Raw genomic sequence first — 15,928 nt, forward strand, 5'->3', positions numbered from 1 at the left:
AGAAGCAGAAGCAGAAGAAGGAGGAAGAATTGATAAAGAAGAAAATGGAGGTGGCAGAAACAGAAGAAGAAGAAGAAGCAGAAGCAGAAGAAGGAGGAAGAATTGATAAAGAAGAAAATGGAGGTGGAGGAGGAGGAAAAGGAAAAGAATGTGGGATAATTTAGTCTTTTATTATATTTTTAACGGTAAAAATAGACGAAAGACTATTTCGTTGACGGAGAGAAAAGATAATGACGTTTTAATAGGTTTCTAAAAATATAGAAACTAATTTATTAATAATAATAATACTCAAAAATTAAATTATAAATCTCTCTCATTTTTATTTTGGTGAGCTGAAATATTTATTTTGGGTATTGTCTGTAAAGTTACCCAAATATAAATAGGCATTTGAAACCTTGTACCCGAAATGAAGCCCAATACTGAAACCCGGAAGTCGAAAGGTCCATTGTCTCCACCTCCCAAATTCTGTTTCAAACCTTTGATGGGAGGATATTTCATACTGCGTGCCATTGCTTCAGAAGTCGTGAGTTTCGGATTACGTTGGAGTCTCGGATAAGACTAACAGAAGTCCACGTTTAGGAAGGCCAACTCACTAGAGTATTTTTAGAAATTTAATTGGATGAAATTTTAATATATAATCAGATTTGAACTTGAAGTGAATTTAGTAAACAAATTAAAATTTATGACGACTAAAATCGGATTGGCTTATATATATATTTTTTAATTTTATATATTAGATTCAGATAAATCAGATTTTTGTGATTTTGTGAGTTTAGTATAGAATGTTATTTTTTTGGTCAAAAATTATATAAAAAGTTAAATACGCACAGATCTTCATAAACTGCAAATCCAAGCGAGGGAAAGCACGTGATTCTCGGGCTTTCCCATAAAAAATTATACCCAACTCCCCGGGGACCACCAAGATCAAAGAGCAAAAAAAGATCACACAAATCCTAATAGATGCCAAATACTCGGGACTTTAAAAATAGTCTTGACAATCGTGATTCAGTACTCTTACATATATTTATGAAATAAAATAAATATTTATTACGAGAAATTTATTTATTTTTATATATAAAAAAATATTTTATAATACATTTAACTATTTATAACGAGATGAATATAATCTTTATGTGAAAAAAAAAATAAACATTCATAACTAATTTCACATTCATGTAGTGGTGGAATCAGAAGCTGTTTTTTTAGTAAGGTACCGACTGTGCAGCTACGGCATCATCGACTGTGCCGCTGCCACACCTTTATTTCCTTCAAAGCATTTTTCGACCGCCGGTACGGCACGTGCTACTTACCGTACCTTCCTGCATTCATGTCAACATAAATTTTACTAAAATTGCATGGAAGAGACAATTATAAACACCTGCCATGTGTCCACCCAAATAATATCATGAACGCTAACGTTTTTATATTGCCATTGACACCAGCTACTTCACAATACGACACCGACCTTTCAAAATATTTATATTACATTATAGTTTTTCAATAAAAATATATATATATATTTTATTCAAGTGGATAAGATATTTTAAATTCCTCATGCTCCACGTGATGAATATGTTAATCCATATAAAGAAATATAAGTAGAGAAGATGGGAAAGGGTGAGGACACCACATTCAACAAAGAAAGAAGAGAGTATTTGGAGTGAAGAATGAGGAGTGCAGTGATTGGAGGTGGGATTAGTGGGCTGGTTTCAGCTTATGCTCTTGCAAAAGCTGGAGTTGATGTTGTGTTTTATGAGAAAGATGACTCCCTTGGTGGCCATTCCAAGACTGTCACCTTTCATGGCCTCCAATTGGACATGGGTTTCACTTCCTTCAATCGCGTATGCTATCACTCTTTATTTCCTTCCCCATTTTCTCTGTACCGCAAATGTTATTACTATTTAGTTTATATTATCAGAAGAATATAATCTAATGATTTATGGGACTGATTATGAGACAGGCATTCTGTTGTTTCCCTTAGGACCTTACTATCCACGTCTAAACTGGATTAAATGTTAAACATGATGTTTCCTCATGAACATCGATGTTTTACATTATATTATATATAGACATGGCTTTAATATTACACATTGTTTATGTCAGGTTAATTTAATTGTTTGTTTACGTAAATGAAGTCTATATAAACCTACAATAATCTTAAAATTATGCAGAATTCACATAAAATTTTTATGTATAAATCCTAACACTGCCCTACATATATATGGTGGGAAGAGAAAATCAATTTTAAGAGCAGTGCTTGTGAGTAACTTAACTTATTTGGATATATGCATATTGGTTGGTTGACAGGTAACATATCCAAATTTGGTGGAGTTTTTTGAGAGCCTTGGAGTGGAAATGGAGTTGACTGATTTGTCATTCTCAGTTAGCTTGGACCAGGGCAAGGGCTATGAATGGGGTACCAGAAATCACCTGTCGGGTTTGTTTGCACAGAAGACAAATCTTGTCGATCCACGCTTCTTGCGGATGCTTGAAGAACTTGCCAAGTTTAAGGATGATGTCCTCAGGTGACACTTTTGTCTGTATTGGGCTATTACTTTACTGGGTTCACTTTCGATATGACTATAGGTATTAGGTCCCATATCATTGATATATTCTTGGAGTTGACAAGTTTTATTTTTTTAATTTTTTTCCATTACAGTTATCTTGAGATGCTCGAAAACAACCCTGACATTGATCGGAATGAAACGTTGGGGAGTTTTATAGAGTCCGGGGATTACTCTGATGTATTTAAGAAAGCTTATCTTGTGAGATCTCTGACACTTTCTTCACTGTTTCATTACTCATTTTCTGTGTTTCTTTGTCGCATTTTAAACCTTGTTTGTTACTTGTTGTCTATGTAGATTCCATTGTGCAGTTCAATATGGTCCTGCTGCCCAGAAAAAGTTATGAGCTTTTCAGCTTATTCTGTACTCTCATTTTGCAGTAATCACCATTTACTTCAGGTACACACAGTTCTCTCTTATACAAAGTCCAAGGTTTATAGTATGCACGAATCAATTTTATGTGATTACTAGTTAGTTGTTGAGTCGTGATACACCTTTATTGGGTTTACTAAATTTTTTTTTTTTTATTTTTCTAATTCTCTGTGCAGTTCACTGGCGGCCCGCAGTGGCTTACCGTCAGAGGGCGGTCCCATACTTACGTCAACAAGGTGTTTGCTTAATTGCTTTATAATGTTGCAAGTTCGAATCTTTATTTTGGCTGAATAATCTTTTCAACAAGCATGAGATTATAGTTTTTTTTAACTGAACTAGAGCTAAATGTTTCTCTTATGATGAATGTCTGGCAAATTTGGGAAACAAATAAATCAGGTTAGAGAAAGGCTTGAAAGCTGGGGCTGTCAAATCAGAACAGGCTGTAAGGTAGTCTCGGTTTCCACTGATGATAAGGGTAAGCTTTAATAGTAATTGTTATAACATGCATTTAAAATATCGGCTGGTAAACTTCACTCTATTTAATCAATGATACTTATGACTAGGTAAAATTAGTAGTAATTGGGAACACTTCTTCGGCAGGTTGCAGAGTAATCTGCAGCGATGGTTCTGAAGAAATGTTCAATGGGTGTATAATAGCAGCTCATGCCCCGGATGCTTTGAAGATGTTAGGAGAGCAAGCAACAATTGATGAAAAAAGAATACTTGGTGCTTTCCAGTATGAATCCAGGTATCAGCTTTTACTCTTATGTTTCAATTATCAATAATATTTGGCTATACCAGATATCTTAACAGGAATGCAAATCATCTAGATATAATTTGAAGAAATTATATACACATTCGCCAGTCACCATAGCATAAACAAATGCATGTAAAAAGTGAGAAACAGCAAGAAGATGCAATTATGAATTCTTAAAGAGTTCATTTACTCAAACGTCCAACTCTTTTTACCTGCAGTGATATCTTCCTTCACCGTGACAAAAAATTTATTCCCCAGAACCCAGCAGCATGGAGTGCATGGAATTTCCTGGGTAGTAATGACAACAAAGTATGCCTAACATACTGGCTGAATGTGCTTCAGGTTTGTAATGTGTTTTCTTATGGAAAATGAACTTGTAGTGCTGGTTGCTGAATTTTTGTGTCAGCAGAATGGGCACTATCTATGCAGTTTTTTGCACCCTTATTTTAAATTCTGCTCTTTAAATGCTTTTAAACTCTTGCAGAACCTTGGTGATACTGGTCTACCCTTCTTTGTGACGCTGAATCCAGATTATACACCAGAACACACGCTAGTAAAGTGGACAACTAGCCATATAATCCCATCTGTAGCTGCAGATTTCTTGAACATTATATCTCTACTGGCTCTTTGACGTGAGTTCAGCTATATAAAGACAATCATAGGCCTTGCTTGTCTGATTTAGCTAGTCGTTGCTGCTGCCTTATAATGCATAAAAAAACAGAACACTTGACTAACTCACACATCCTTCACTCTCAAAAAGTCTACATAGACGAATCTCTGTCTTGATACTGAACTAAATTTAACAGTACATGGAGAATTTGATGAAAATAAATTATTATATGCCAGTTTATTGGAGGATGGAGGCAAAGTTCTTACCTTTGAGGGAATGCCAAAGAAGGGTTTTCCCAAAGTAGTTCTGAAAGTTCAGAATCCCCAGTTTTACTGGAAGGTATGTGCTTTGCTGGTATTATTTTATAGGGTGATGATGCGTCATCAAAAATGGGAAAAATTTTTAACATAAAAGAAAAGGTCGAGAAAATTAGAATGATAACTTATTCTTAGTACAAAATTGCCACCTTTACTGAGAGCTAGCGATGAAAATTTGTATCAGATAATGACACAGGCTGATTTAGGCCTTGCGGATGCATATAGCAATGGCGATTTTTCCTTTGTTGACAAAGATGCAGGTCTTAAAAATCTTTTAATGGTGAGCCAATTGATCCAAGAAGTCCTATGCCAAATACTCTAAATTCTACATATAAACTTTATAAACCTGTTTTTTTTTTGTGCAGGTTCTCAATGCCAATAGTGATAAGTGTAAGCATGCATCAAGATCGACTAAGAAAAAGCTCCACGGACTATCTCCCTTCATCGTGACCTGAAGGGTCACATCGCCACCTCCTGAAGCTCCATAAACTTTCTGAAGGCTGTTGGAATTATGGTGCTTCATCAAGCTTCGATGCCACCGACTTCACCTGTGGCCATTATCGTTTGGGTTGCCAAGTGTGCTGTGTACTAGTGAAAGACTGTGCGTCCGTGTGTGTGTGTGTTATAAAAGGGAGAAGAAATAAGTGTGCGCTATGGGGGTCGTGAGATTCATCATTGTAAGACTTCAGTTTAGTCCTTGCCAATAAAAATTTTCTTCTCTCAAGTCTTTTTCTATCTTGATCTTCCTGTTCCTTTCTTCGTATTTATCAACATGACCTGGTATGATATCATGTAGAAATGATTAATTCCTCATTCTGCCGGTATCTTCTAAAATGGCTAATGTGAAAGGAATCAAGGAATTTCGATTATGAACTTTTCTTCTGACCTATTAATTTGTTTTTGTTCAAATATTTTGGAGACAGAAGATGAAGACTTGCGAGTCTGTTCCCTAAGCATTTAGGAAAAGTTGCACATTTTCTTGATGTTCATCACGCCTTCAAGTCATATAGACTTGTAATTTATCAGGTAATTATCAACATGAATATTACAATATTATATTTACAAGGTGTGGAACTGCTTTTTCAATAATCTTCTCATAATGCAGCATCAACGGCTGGTTTTTGTGTCGGACAGGTTTTTTCCTTTTTTTTTTTTTCCTTTCCTTTTCATGGTAGTACAGACGGTATTTTTCATTTACGTAACAGAAAAGTACACAATTCATTTTCTGTTACAATTCACAATTCACCAGAGTATCACATGACACAATGAAGTGGTATTTCTGACTACTTATATATAATATTATGATAATATGTGAATAAAAATAATCTAATGGATTGGTAGTTATTATTTTTAATTGTCTCATGCACATAAAAGTTTTAATTTAATTCACCGAGAGTACACGTTATTTATGCTACGTAAATTGTACACGTTATTTATGCTATAATACTCCTGGAGAACTGAATAATTCCCCCCACCCAACCCATATAAGGATCATCCATCCACATACTGACCTGTACTCTTTCCCCTAGAAAAGAGTAAAATTTTCATGTTTTCTTTTTTTTTTCCCCCTCCATTTGTATGTCAAATAGATTTTTTTTAAAAAAACAAAACAAAAAAAGAAATGTCTAGATGTTGGTCATTATTATTATTAAACATTGTTGGATTGAGATCTAGTTCTTAAAGAAATCTCTCCAGCATTGAAAGACAAACTTGTCTATTTGGTTGCACGTTCTGAAAGAGGAGAGAATCAAAACATGCATTAATTAGTTCCAAGGCGCAGGCGTAAGAGATAAACATCGATGAAGGCTGTGAAACCATCCTTGTCCTAACCAACAGAATTACCCTTGGTACCCACTCGAATAACACCAATTCTAAATTCTCCCCACTTGGTTCAACATGCTCCACTTGAAGTTGAAATAACGCCTATAACATCAATAAACCTTCAATATGTGCAAACTCTAACTAGTGCATCAATAACCAACATCTTATCTCTTACAAACAAATTTAGGTCTGATATTCACATGTGGCAAATTCACACATCCTACTACACACCATCTATGGAAGCAGATGGGATTCATAAAAACTAAATGTTAACTCCTACTGGAATGAATAAACTCATAGGTAAGTAGTACTCCTACAGTACCTCTGCCTGAACCATTTCAGGACATCCTATTACACATCCATGGAAGCAATCAAAACCATTTCCCCATCCAAATTTGATAAACATTAATGAATAAACTCATAGGCAAGTAGTACTGCTACAGTACCTCTGCCTGAACCATTTCAGGACATCCCATTACACAATATCCATGGAAGCAATCAAAACCATTTCCCCATCCAAATTTGATAAACATTCTCCTATTGATATATAGAAATGCATAGGTAGTGGTGTCTCTGTAAAGCCTGAAGCCCTGAAGGGCCTGAACCATTTCAACACATCATTAGTTCAAACAATCATCATAGTAGACAAGCAAAGACCATCAATAAAATAACTTGCCATAAACATGATTAAAGTCATTTGCTTCATTCCAAAATATACCACCACTTCAGCTATAGACAGCATCTCTGCTGCTCTAAACATTTGGAATGACATATGATTTGCTATATCTTGTCACAAGAAACAGCTAACAGCTCAGTCAACATACCGCAAAGATGTTTACCACAAAATTGATTAGCCACCAGGGAACTTGAATGATTGAGAAATTTATAATTTGTAATGCCAAGAATCTGCAAACAAGATTGACAGTGATATATTGCCTGGCTGAAAAATGGCCCTTAACTTACAATTCAACTGACAAGCCTTCAGATTCCAATCCATGCTGAAAAAACCCCATACTGAACACACCCCCCAGTATGAAGCTCGGGCCATGAGTGGACATGTCGCTCCACCTTAAAACTCGAGCATCTCCTCCTGTACAACACAATGGCAAATACAGGGGGAAAGTGATTATGCCATACTCAGAGTGTCAACTACCACTATGATTATCGCTACCCATTTATGAAGTGATCAACCCAAGTGGCTCAAAGCTCCACAGCTATCAGTAAATAACCTCTGCATGCTTACTATAAATCCAAATCAAGCATATCTAAGTTAGATTTCCTTTGTATTTATTCCAAGTCAGACACACCAAACAGTTAACGATGGTAAGATGTCAACAGAATAGCAACTGCAATCAAACCAACAAAGGAAGTTTAAAAGTGCAATAGATTAAACACTACGAATAGGGATGGAAGTTTTGAGGAACCTAGCAAACAATTATAAGCACGCCAAATTTAGACTACACTCAGCAAGCAAAAAATACTAAAAAGAAGAGCATCTAGTATGCGTTGGACTAGTTATTATAGACTAGCAAAATGGGTAGTGCAAACTACAGGGATTTAAGCAATCCAACCGGTCCCAATGAGCATTAGCATCCAATTTGAGCCACTCTCCCTGCTGCTGGGAACAAGAAACCTTTGGAGGACCTCTTGTAAAGTGGTGATTAAGATCCAGTTGGCATCAATGTGTTTGTGATCATTGTTGTTGGCCTTGCCGATTCTGAGAACCACTGTATCCCCCACCATAACCAAGTTGCCCACCATGAAGTCCATTGCCCTGAGTCCCATAATTTCCAGAAAGTTGTGACTCGGATCTCCAACCTGCATTTCCATACCCTGGATTTCCATTTGCATCCCCATAACCACCTCCCATGTAGCCACTGCCACTCCCCTGTAGTTCAGGTGGTGAACCCCCAATATTACTGTTTGGAGTACCCCCAGAACGCCCCCCAACAGCTCCATATCCAGCTGGATTCCCATAGGATCCATCATTTCCAACATAACTACCATATCCATAACCTTGATTCCCATACCCAGCAGTCCCACCAGGAGATTGACCAGCAGGAGTTGGACCAGGACCAGTGCTCCCAGCACCAGCATTTGGTGTGCCCCAAGATGGAGCATGTCCGTAGCCCATGGCACCATAGCCAGATGGAGCTTGACTGCTCCATGAGCTTCTAGGGGCACCAGGTGGACCACTTGCATACCCAGCACTTGGGACGTTAGGATTCCCATACGCAGCACCAGCAGGTCCACCATAGCCAGCACTGGCACCGCCATAACTACCATAACCACCATATCCAACACCATTATTGGCAGGACCATATCCATAACCAGGTGCATTAAAGCCTGATGAACCATAAGGAGGAAAGCCACCTCCTGTGCTCTGAGGCTGCATATACCTATTTGAATCCATTCGACCATCATATGAATTTGCATTGCCCCCGGAAGCACCATAGCCCTGATAACCACCAGCACCACCATTGGCACCACCACTCATGGAGCGGCTTCCCCCACCAGGATTAGCATCTTTAGGAAGAGCCCGCTTTACTTCAACTTGCTTTCCATTCAAATCATGGAAAGTTTTATGCAAGACCCGATCAACAGCATCCTCACTATCAAAGGAAATAAAGCCAAATCCACGAGGCCGTTGGGTGTTCTGGTCATACATTATTACTACATCAGTAACATGGCCATAATCTTCAAAATACTGACGGAATCCATCCTCAGTCATAGTGGGAGGTAACCCTCCAACAAAAATCTTTTTGGTCCTGATATTTCCACCATTACCAGTGTTTCTAGATGGATTCACGTTTCCAGCTCTGGCACTGGTTTGCTGCTCCTCTCTTGACAAGGCCTTCTTCGCCTCAACCTGAAAAACCAGAAGTAGTAGTTGACTGACAAAGTAAACTCAAACTAGAGATATACACACTACTATAATCATGCTGCTAAATTTAGTCAATTGGTTACATATGCTTCCAAATTTCTGCAAGAAAATTTTTCTTATGCAAAACAGTCAAAAGGGTGGCACCCATATATATAGGACACTTTAAAAGTCTCAATTTCATTGTTGCCTTCTCTTTGATATGCTTCCAAATTTCTACTAGAAAAAAATCTTTCTTATGCAAAACAGCCAAAGGGTGGCAGCACACACACGCACAAAGAGGACACTTTTGAAAGTCTCAATTTTATCGTTGCCTTCTCTTTGATATGGCAAGAAGAGCTAATGAGCATGGAGACTCAGAAAGGAAACAAGGCTGTGTCTTTCGAATATGTGTGAACACGTGCATGTCACAAGTGACAACCACAAACTATAAGATTTTGCAAAAGTAGGAAGAACACACAGAAACACCAAGTAGGTTAGATAACAAAAAGGACCCACAGAAAATATCAGTAATTGACTTTAACAAAATTCATGGTCATGTGACTAGATAATATCATAATAATAGTAAGAGCTCACTAAAATAAATCAGTTATTGACTTGAACAAACTTCATGGTCATGCGACTAGATAATACAAGTGCAAATGATATCAATTCTAACAACCATCACTCCAACCATCAACAAACACACCTCTTTGAAGAAAGCCACCATCGGATAGAACAAGAAGACCTCATGTAAGAGTTTATATGCATCAAGGGTAAGAATGGAAACATAAGCAAAGGAGCATGTACAAAAGCGAAGAGGGCAAGATTAGGATATGTGTGTATAATCTTGGTCTGGATGGTTACGCCCTTTTCCTTTATCCTTTTTTCCTTTTGTCCTCTAGTGACGTGTAACTGCCGCCCTACTACAGTACCACATATAGCTATCATGCAGAACCGTACGTATGAACATACGTACGTATGAACATACTGCTTCTTTCTCTATCGTCAGGCGGCTATTTAATTTCCTCTGGCGCCCGTGCTAATATGGTCTTGAATGCGGAAGGGTCTGTTGTCCTCACTGACCCATCAAGTCAGGTGAGCTAAATCCTTTTCTGTTGGGCCCGAGCCCTGTTCTGCCCGGCCTGAACGAGCATGGCCTAGGCTAGACAAACTTGTATATTGGACTCTGATGGGGTTACGGCCTAGCTTTCCTACGTGGGCTTCGACAGCAGCCCGGGTAGCAGAGGCCAGGACTTAACATTAATGAACCCTAGCCTACCTTGAACCACCAAATTCCTCAGCAAAACAACAGGAGGACAGGGGAAGAAGATGGAGAGGCTTGCAGAAGAAATGAGCTCACAGTTAGAGCAAGGGGCCGGGTAGTGAGAGAGCTCATCGAAAATGACGAAGTGGAAAGTTATTCCTCCGAAAGTGAAGAGCTGGGGGGAGGCTATTGCCTAGAGAAGCGGCTGAGAAGGGAAGAGGCAGATGTAGACTAAAAAATGGAGAGGCTGAGGGAGTAGCTCTTGGCAGAACTGGGGACACGAGATAACAGCAGCCCCTTACTACCAACCTCATCCCCGTTCGCGAGATGGGTGCGGCAGGAGATTGTTCCTAAGAAGTTTATAATGCCACCGATAGCCGCATACAATGGCACGGAAAACCCCCAAGAGCATGTCCTCAACTACAAGACATTTATGGAGCTTTAAACCCATTCTGATGCACTGATGTGTAAAGTCTTTCCTACCACCCTCATTGGGCCAGCTCGGGTATGGTTTAACAGCCTAGAAGCGAGAAGCATTAAAAGCTTCTTGGACCTGGCTATAGTATTTATCAGCAGGTTCATTGCAGGAGTTCCGACAGAGAGAAAAACGAGCTACTTGAAGACAGTCAGGCAAAGAAGGAACGAGTCACTGAAGGAGTACGTAGCCAGATTCAACTCTGAGGCCATGCAGATTCCCGAGCTCGACGAAACCAGAGCGATAGAGGCATGCAGAAAGAGACCACATCCCCAAAGTTTTTTGGCTCGTTATGCAAAAAGCCGCCCACCACCTTGGCCGAATTGATGAAAAGGGCTGAGTAATACATAAGGCAAGATGACACCTTAATCACCAGTAGGTTCGCTAGGGAAATAGGAGATAGGGGGAAGACAGTGGAGGACAAACAACTAGGAATGCAGGAGAGAAGACATAATTGAGGGTAGGAGACACTGAACAGGCACCCGTGGGAGAGGAAAGAGCAGAGGCCGTACCAACCCCAGATCCTCGAGATGATCAATCCTCTGAATGTGTCTAGGGCCGAGATGCTTGTGGCTGTATAGGAGGACTTTATACAATGGCCCAAACTCATGAAAGCCGAGACCAGCTGAAGGGATTCGGACAAGTACTGTCATTATCATCGGATGCATGGGCACGACACGAACAACTGCTACCAACTGATAAATGAGATAGAGACTCATCAAAAGGGGCATCTCAAGAACTTTGTGAAGAAACTAGAAGGGCAGAGACCTCAGCAAAATGCGGTAGCAAAGAGATCTCGAAGGCAGACAAGAGGACCTGTGAACAACGGCTCCAACGGGACGATCAACATGATCGTAGGAGGAACTAGAAAACGAATGAGCAGGAGGGGGAAGAAGAGGAACAAGAATGGAAAGAGGAATGGAAAGGGAAGCAGTACCAAGATCATGTAGATAGTAGAACACTCCCCTGTGACCATCTCTCTCTCCAGAAGACGCCTATGGCGTCCAAATGCCTCATGATGACACCCTGGTCATCGAGGCTGTTATCCACAACATCCGGGTCCACAAAGTTTTGGAGGACGATGGGAGCAAGGTGAATCTGCTACCTTACCGGGTCTTTCAACAGATGAAAAATACCCAAAGAGCAACCGGGAAGGGATCAAACCCCAGTCAAAGGGATAGGCGAAACCCCGTGGCGATGACGAAAAGGTGAAAGTAGCCCTGACAATGGGAGAACCACCCATGTCCTGCACCCATTACGCAGTGTTCCTCGTGGTGAAACTGCCCCTGAATTACAATGCTATTTTGGGAAGGCTAATACTATACGAATTCGAGGCAGTAACCAGCATCCAGTACCAAGTTCCCAACAAAATCAGGGGTGGGCATAGTGCATGGAAGGCAGGAGGAGGCAGGGGCTATATATTCAGCCACTATAGATGAACCAAGCACCCTGCCAAAAGATATAAACCCCAAGGTCATGGAGGTCCGAGATGAGAAGAAGAAAGCCAGAACAGAGCCGGATGATATGTTGGAGACATTCCCACTGTCTGAGGAGGAAAGTGGCAAGGTCTTCAATATCAACGCAAGTCTTGAAAAAGACCAGAAAGAGATAGCAATAGCTCTCATCAGAAGGCATGCCTCAAGTTTTCCTTGGAGGCCTTCGGACAAGCCGGGGATAGACCTAGAGGTGATGATGCACAAGCTAAATGTCCTCCACGAAGCCAAACCAATAAAGTAGAAAAAAAGTGTTCGGAAAGGAGAAGCAGCAGGCCACAAGAGAAGGATTCATTAGGGAAGTCATGTACCCAGAGTAGTTAGACAACCATGTGCTAGTCAAAAAGGCCAATGGAAAATATAGAATGTGTAGACTTTACCGATCTTAATCAGTCCTGCCCAAAAGACTATTATCCCATTCCCGATATTAATAAAATTTTGATTCTACGACCGATTTTGATTATATGTCGTCACTTGATGCAATGTCAGAGTAACACTAGATCCGCCTACCAGATCCCCATAGACAGGTCGAATGAAGAAAATACCTCATTTATTACTGAAGATGGGACGTACTGTTACAAGGCCATGCCCTTCAGGCTGAAAAATGCAAAGGCAAAATGCCAACGATTGATGAATAAGATCTTTAAGGATCAGATAGGAAGGAATGTGGAGGTTTACATTAATGACATGGTAGTAAAGAGTCAAACCTTCCAACAGCACCTAGCCAGCCTAAAGGAGGTGTTCGAAATGCTACAGCGATACAAAATGAGGTTCAACCTGGAGAAGGTAAAGGCTATACTAAGAATGTCAGAACCGACTTGCGTGAGGGATGTGCAGAAACTTACAGAAAAGTAGTGGCGCTCAACCGGTTCATGTCGAAACCTGCATAAAGATGCGTACCGTTCTTCAAAAAGCTAAGAAAGTTCCGAACTTTGAATGGACAGAAGATTGCCAGGAAGCCTTTAAACCTCAAGCAGTACCTCAATTCTCTGCATATGCTCAGTAGCCCTTTAGCTAAAGAACTTCTAATATATTTAGAAGCCTCTAAACAAGTTATAAGCGTTGTGCTGATAAGAGACGAACCTGGGTCACAAAAGCCTATTTTTTTATGTTAATAAGGTGCTCAAGGATGTCGAAGTCAAGTACATGAACATTGAGAAATTGGCATTTGCCCTATTGTTGGCGATAAGAAAGTTCAGAGTGTACCTAGAATGCCACCAATGGGTAGTGATGACTCACCAGCCTTTGAAGAAAATCTTGTAGACCTGTGATCTCGGGATGAATGCTAGCCTGTCCGTGAAAATTAGCCCATATTGTCTCATTTACCAGCCTCAAAATGCCATCAAAGCCCAAACCTTAGCTGACTTCATAGCTCAGTGCTCTTCCAACTGAGACCAAGAGGAACAGAGTGAAACACCACCGAGGCCAGCAAAAGAGAAGGAAGGGGATCAACAGCCACACGAGTTCAGATAGAACCTATTCGTAGACGGGGCATCCAACACTGTTGGCAGCGGGGCTGGAGTACTTTTGAAAGGACCGGATGGATTAAGGGTGTGTTATACTCCGCGCTTTGGATTCTGTGCATCTAATAATATGACAGAATACGAAGCCCTCATAAATGGGATGCAGATAGCATTGGAAGTGGGAGTCCCAACTTGTGATCAACCAAATAATAGGGGCACACCATGCAAAAGACCCCATCATGCAAAAATATTTGGCCAATAGAAGTCGAGCTCGAAGAGCAGAGAGTCGCAGTCGCTGTACAGTACCAAAGAATACTACGAGGGAATGAAAAAGCAGACCGACCTGCTCTGTAAGCTGTCTGAAGAACGAAGCATATATGCAGTACATCAATGTCTCTACTTTCGAAAACCCAGGCCAAGTCATGCCCCTTTCTCCATCGTCAAGCAGCTATTTAATTCCCTCCGACGCCGGTATTAACAAGGTCCTGGATGTGTAGTGGTCTATTCCCCTCATGACCCATCAAGTAAGGTGAGCTGGATCTTTCTCTGTTGAGTCCAAGCCCTCTTCTGTACGGCCTGCCCAAGCGTGGCCTAGCCTCTTCTGTCCGGCCTGCCCAAGCGTGGCCTAGCCTCTTCTGTCCGGCCTGCCCAAGCGTGGCCTAGCCTCTTCTGTCCGGCCTGCCCAAGCGTGGCCTAGACTGCGTGCTAGAGTACAAACTTGTGTATTTGACTCTGGTGGGTTACAGCCCAACTTTACTTACTACGTGGGCTTGGGCTTCGACTGCGGCCCGAGTAGCAAAGACCTAGCGGTCATGAATAACAACTCGCCTGCCAGTCTATGTCTATGTCTACATAACATTGAGTACTAAGTTGACAGAACAAAACTCCATAGCTACTTAAACAATTAACACTGACTTCTTTAATAGCCGGTAATATCAACACAATAAAAATAATCAGTGACAATTCCAAACTTAATCATAAATATTGGAAGTGACTTCAAAAATATTTAAAATAAAAACAAAAAAACAAAAAAAAAAAACAGAAAACCAGAAAAACTTATAGCGTTTAACGAGGTAATAAAATGATTCAATGATAATCAAATATACCCCAAATACAAAGCACTCAAGAAAAATGACAGAGAACAACAATAGCTAGCTGAATCACTAATTCAAGTAAATCACTTCCCAAAAACAGAACCAGAAACGCACAAACCTAATTAACAACAATGATAGCAGACCAAATCATCAGAGCCTAATAAAATTAACAAGAAGAAAGAAAAACACTCTTACCGTTCTACCATCGATTGTATGCTTCTCCTGAAGAACCCTATCGAGGGTGGAAGGATCTGCGAAAACGACAAAACCAAAGCCTCTGGGTCTGCCAGTGGTCTTGTCTCGCATTACCACAGCCTGTAAAACGTCGCCATATTGAGAAAAGTAGTCCTGGAGCTTCTCCTCCGTTGTCTCCCATGAAATCCCACCAATAAATAGCTTTCCCTGATCTGAATCCATAAATTTCCTGTTTATAAAGGTATGCGTACAGGATTATCTGTGGCTTCAGATATGGGAAATAGGGGGATTTTGTGTTGCTTGGGGTTTTTGGGGTTTGGGATTTGGGATTTGGTGGAGAGGGTTTTGTTTCGGGAGCGACGAGAGAGCTAGAGATGGAGGAATAGAAATGGAGAGTTTAAACAGAGGGAAATGGAATATGAGGGATAATGCGGAGAGTGTGCTATTTGGAGGGTGGAGATTCGCTCAAATGTAGATGAACGGTCACGATTTGATGTGGTGGGGTTTTAGGAGGTGGATTGCGTTCGTCATTTTAAGGTTGCGCCTTTCTGGTTCCACTGCTTGATCTCAAAAATTGATCACGCAACGTTCGTGATCATCACGCGAGGCTTCCCCGCTATGAATCGTTTGGTGGAATTTT

General features: G+C 40.4%; 2 protein-coding genes across 3 annotated transcripts; one reads left to right on the forward strand and one right to left on the reverse strand.

The window, feature by feature from the left end:
* The first annotated feature begins 1,646 nt into the window (after positions 1-1,646).
* Positions 1,647-5,353, forward strand: LOC110601326. The gene is made up of 12 exons (XM_021738422.2): positions 1,647-1,841; positions 2,308-2,525; positions 2,660-2,765; positions 2,862-2,963; positions 3,113-3,172; positions 3,333-3,411; positions 3,537-3,684; positions 3,912-4,035; positions 4,178-4,325; positions 4,540-4,642; positions 4,805-4,900; positions 4,986-5,353. The coding sequence occupies exons 1-9, from the start codon at positions 1,668-1,670 to the stop codon at positions 4,322-4,324; spliced, it is 1,158 nt and encodes a 385-aa protein (XP_021594114.1). The 5' UTR covers positions 1,647-1,667; the 3' UTR covers position 4,325; positions 4,540-4,642; positions 4,805-4,900; positions 4,986-5,353.
* A 1,742-nt stretch (positions 5,354-7,095) lies between these two features.
* On the reverse strand, positions 7,096-15,700 carry LOC110601325 (heterogeneous nuclear ribonucleoprotein 1). 2 transcript variants are annotated; one of them, XR_002485814.2, is made up of 3 exons: positions 15,289-15,700; positions 8,013-9,310; positions 7,096-7,531 (listed from the first exon to the last, which is right to left on the reverse strand). XR_002485814.2 is itself a non-coding variant. In XM_021738421.2 (2 exons), exons 1-2 carry the CDS (start codon positions 15,508-15,510, stop codon positions 8,135-8,137), a joined length of 1,398 nt encoding a protein of 465 aa, XP_021594113.1. In that variant the 5' UTR covers positions 15,511-15,700; the 3' UTR covers positions 7,808-8,134. The 2 variants fall into 2 exon arrangements, 1 of the variants encoding a protein (XP_021594113.1); XM_021738421.2 differs by lacking the exon at positions 7,096-7,531 and having other exon boundaries at positions 7,808-9,310.
* Between the last annotated feature and the right edge of the window lie 228 nt (positions 15,701-15,928).

Source organism: Manihot esculenta, chromosome 15 (genome assembly GCF_001659605.2).
Source record: "Manihot esculenta cultivar AM560-2 chromosome 15, M.esculenta_v8, whole genome shotgun sequence".
Taxonomy (NCBI): Eukaryota; Viridiplantae; Streptophyta; class Magnoliopsida; order Malpighiales; family Euphorbiaceae; genus Manihot; species Manihot esculenta.

Coding starts and splice junctions, on each gene's coding strand:
- LOC110601325 (XM_021738421.2), bottom strand. CDS start 15,510: ATGGATTCAGATCAGGGAAAGCTATTTATTGGTGGGATTTCATGGGAG. Junction 9,311..15,288: donor ATACAATCGATGGTAGAACG/GTAAGAGTGTTT, acceptor CTGGTTTTTCAG/GTTGAGGCGAAGAAGGCCTT.
- LOC110601326 (XM_021738422.2), top strand. CDS start 1,668: ATGAGGAGTGCAGTGATTGGAGGTGGGATTAGTGGGCTGGTTTCAGCT. Junction 2,766..2,861: donor TATTTAAGAAAGCTTATCTT/GTGAGATCTCTG, acceptor TTGTCTATGTAG/ATTCCATTGTGCAGTTCAAT. Junction 3,173..3,332: donor CCCATACTTACGTCAACAAG/GTGTTTGCTTAA, acceptor CAAATAAATCAG/GTTAGAGAAAGGCTTGAAAG.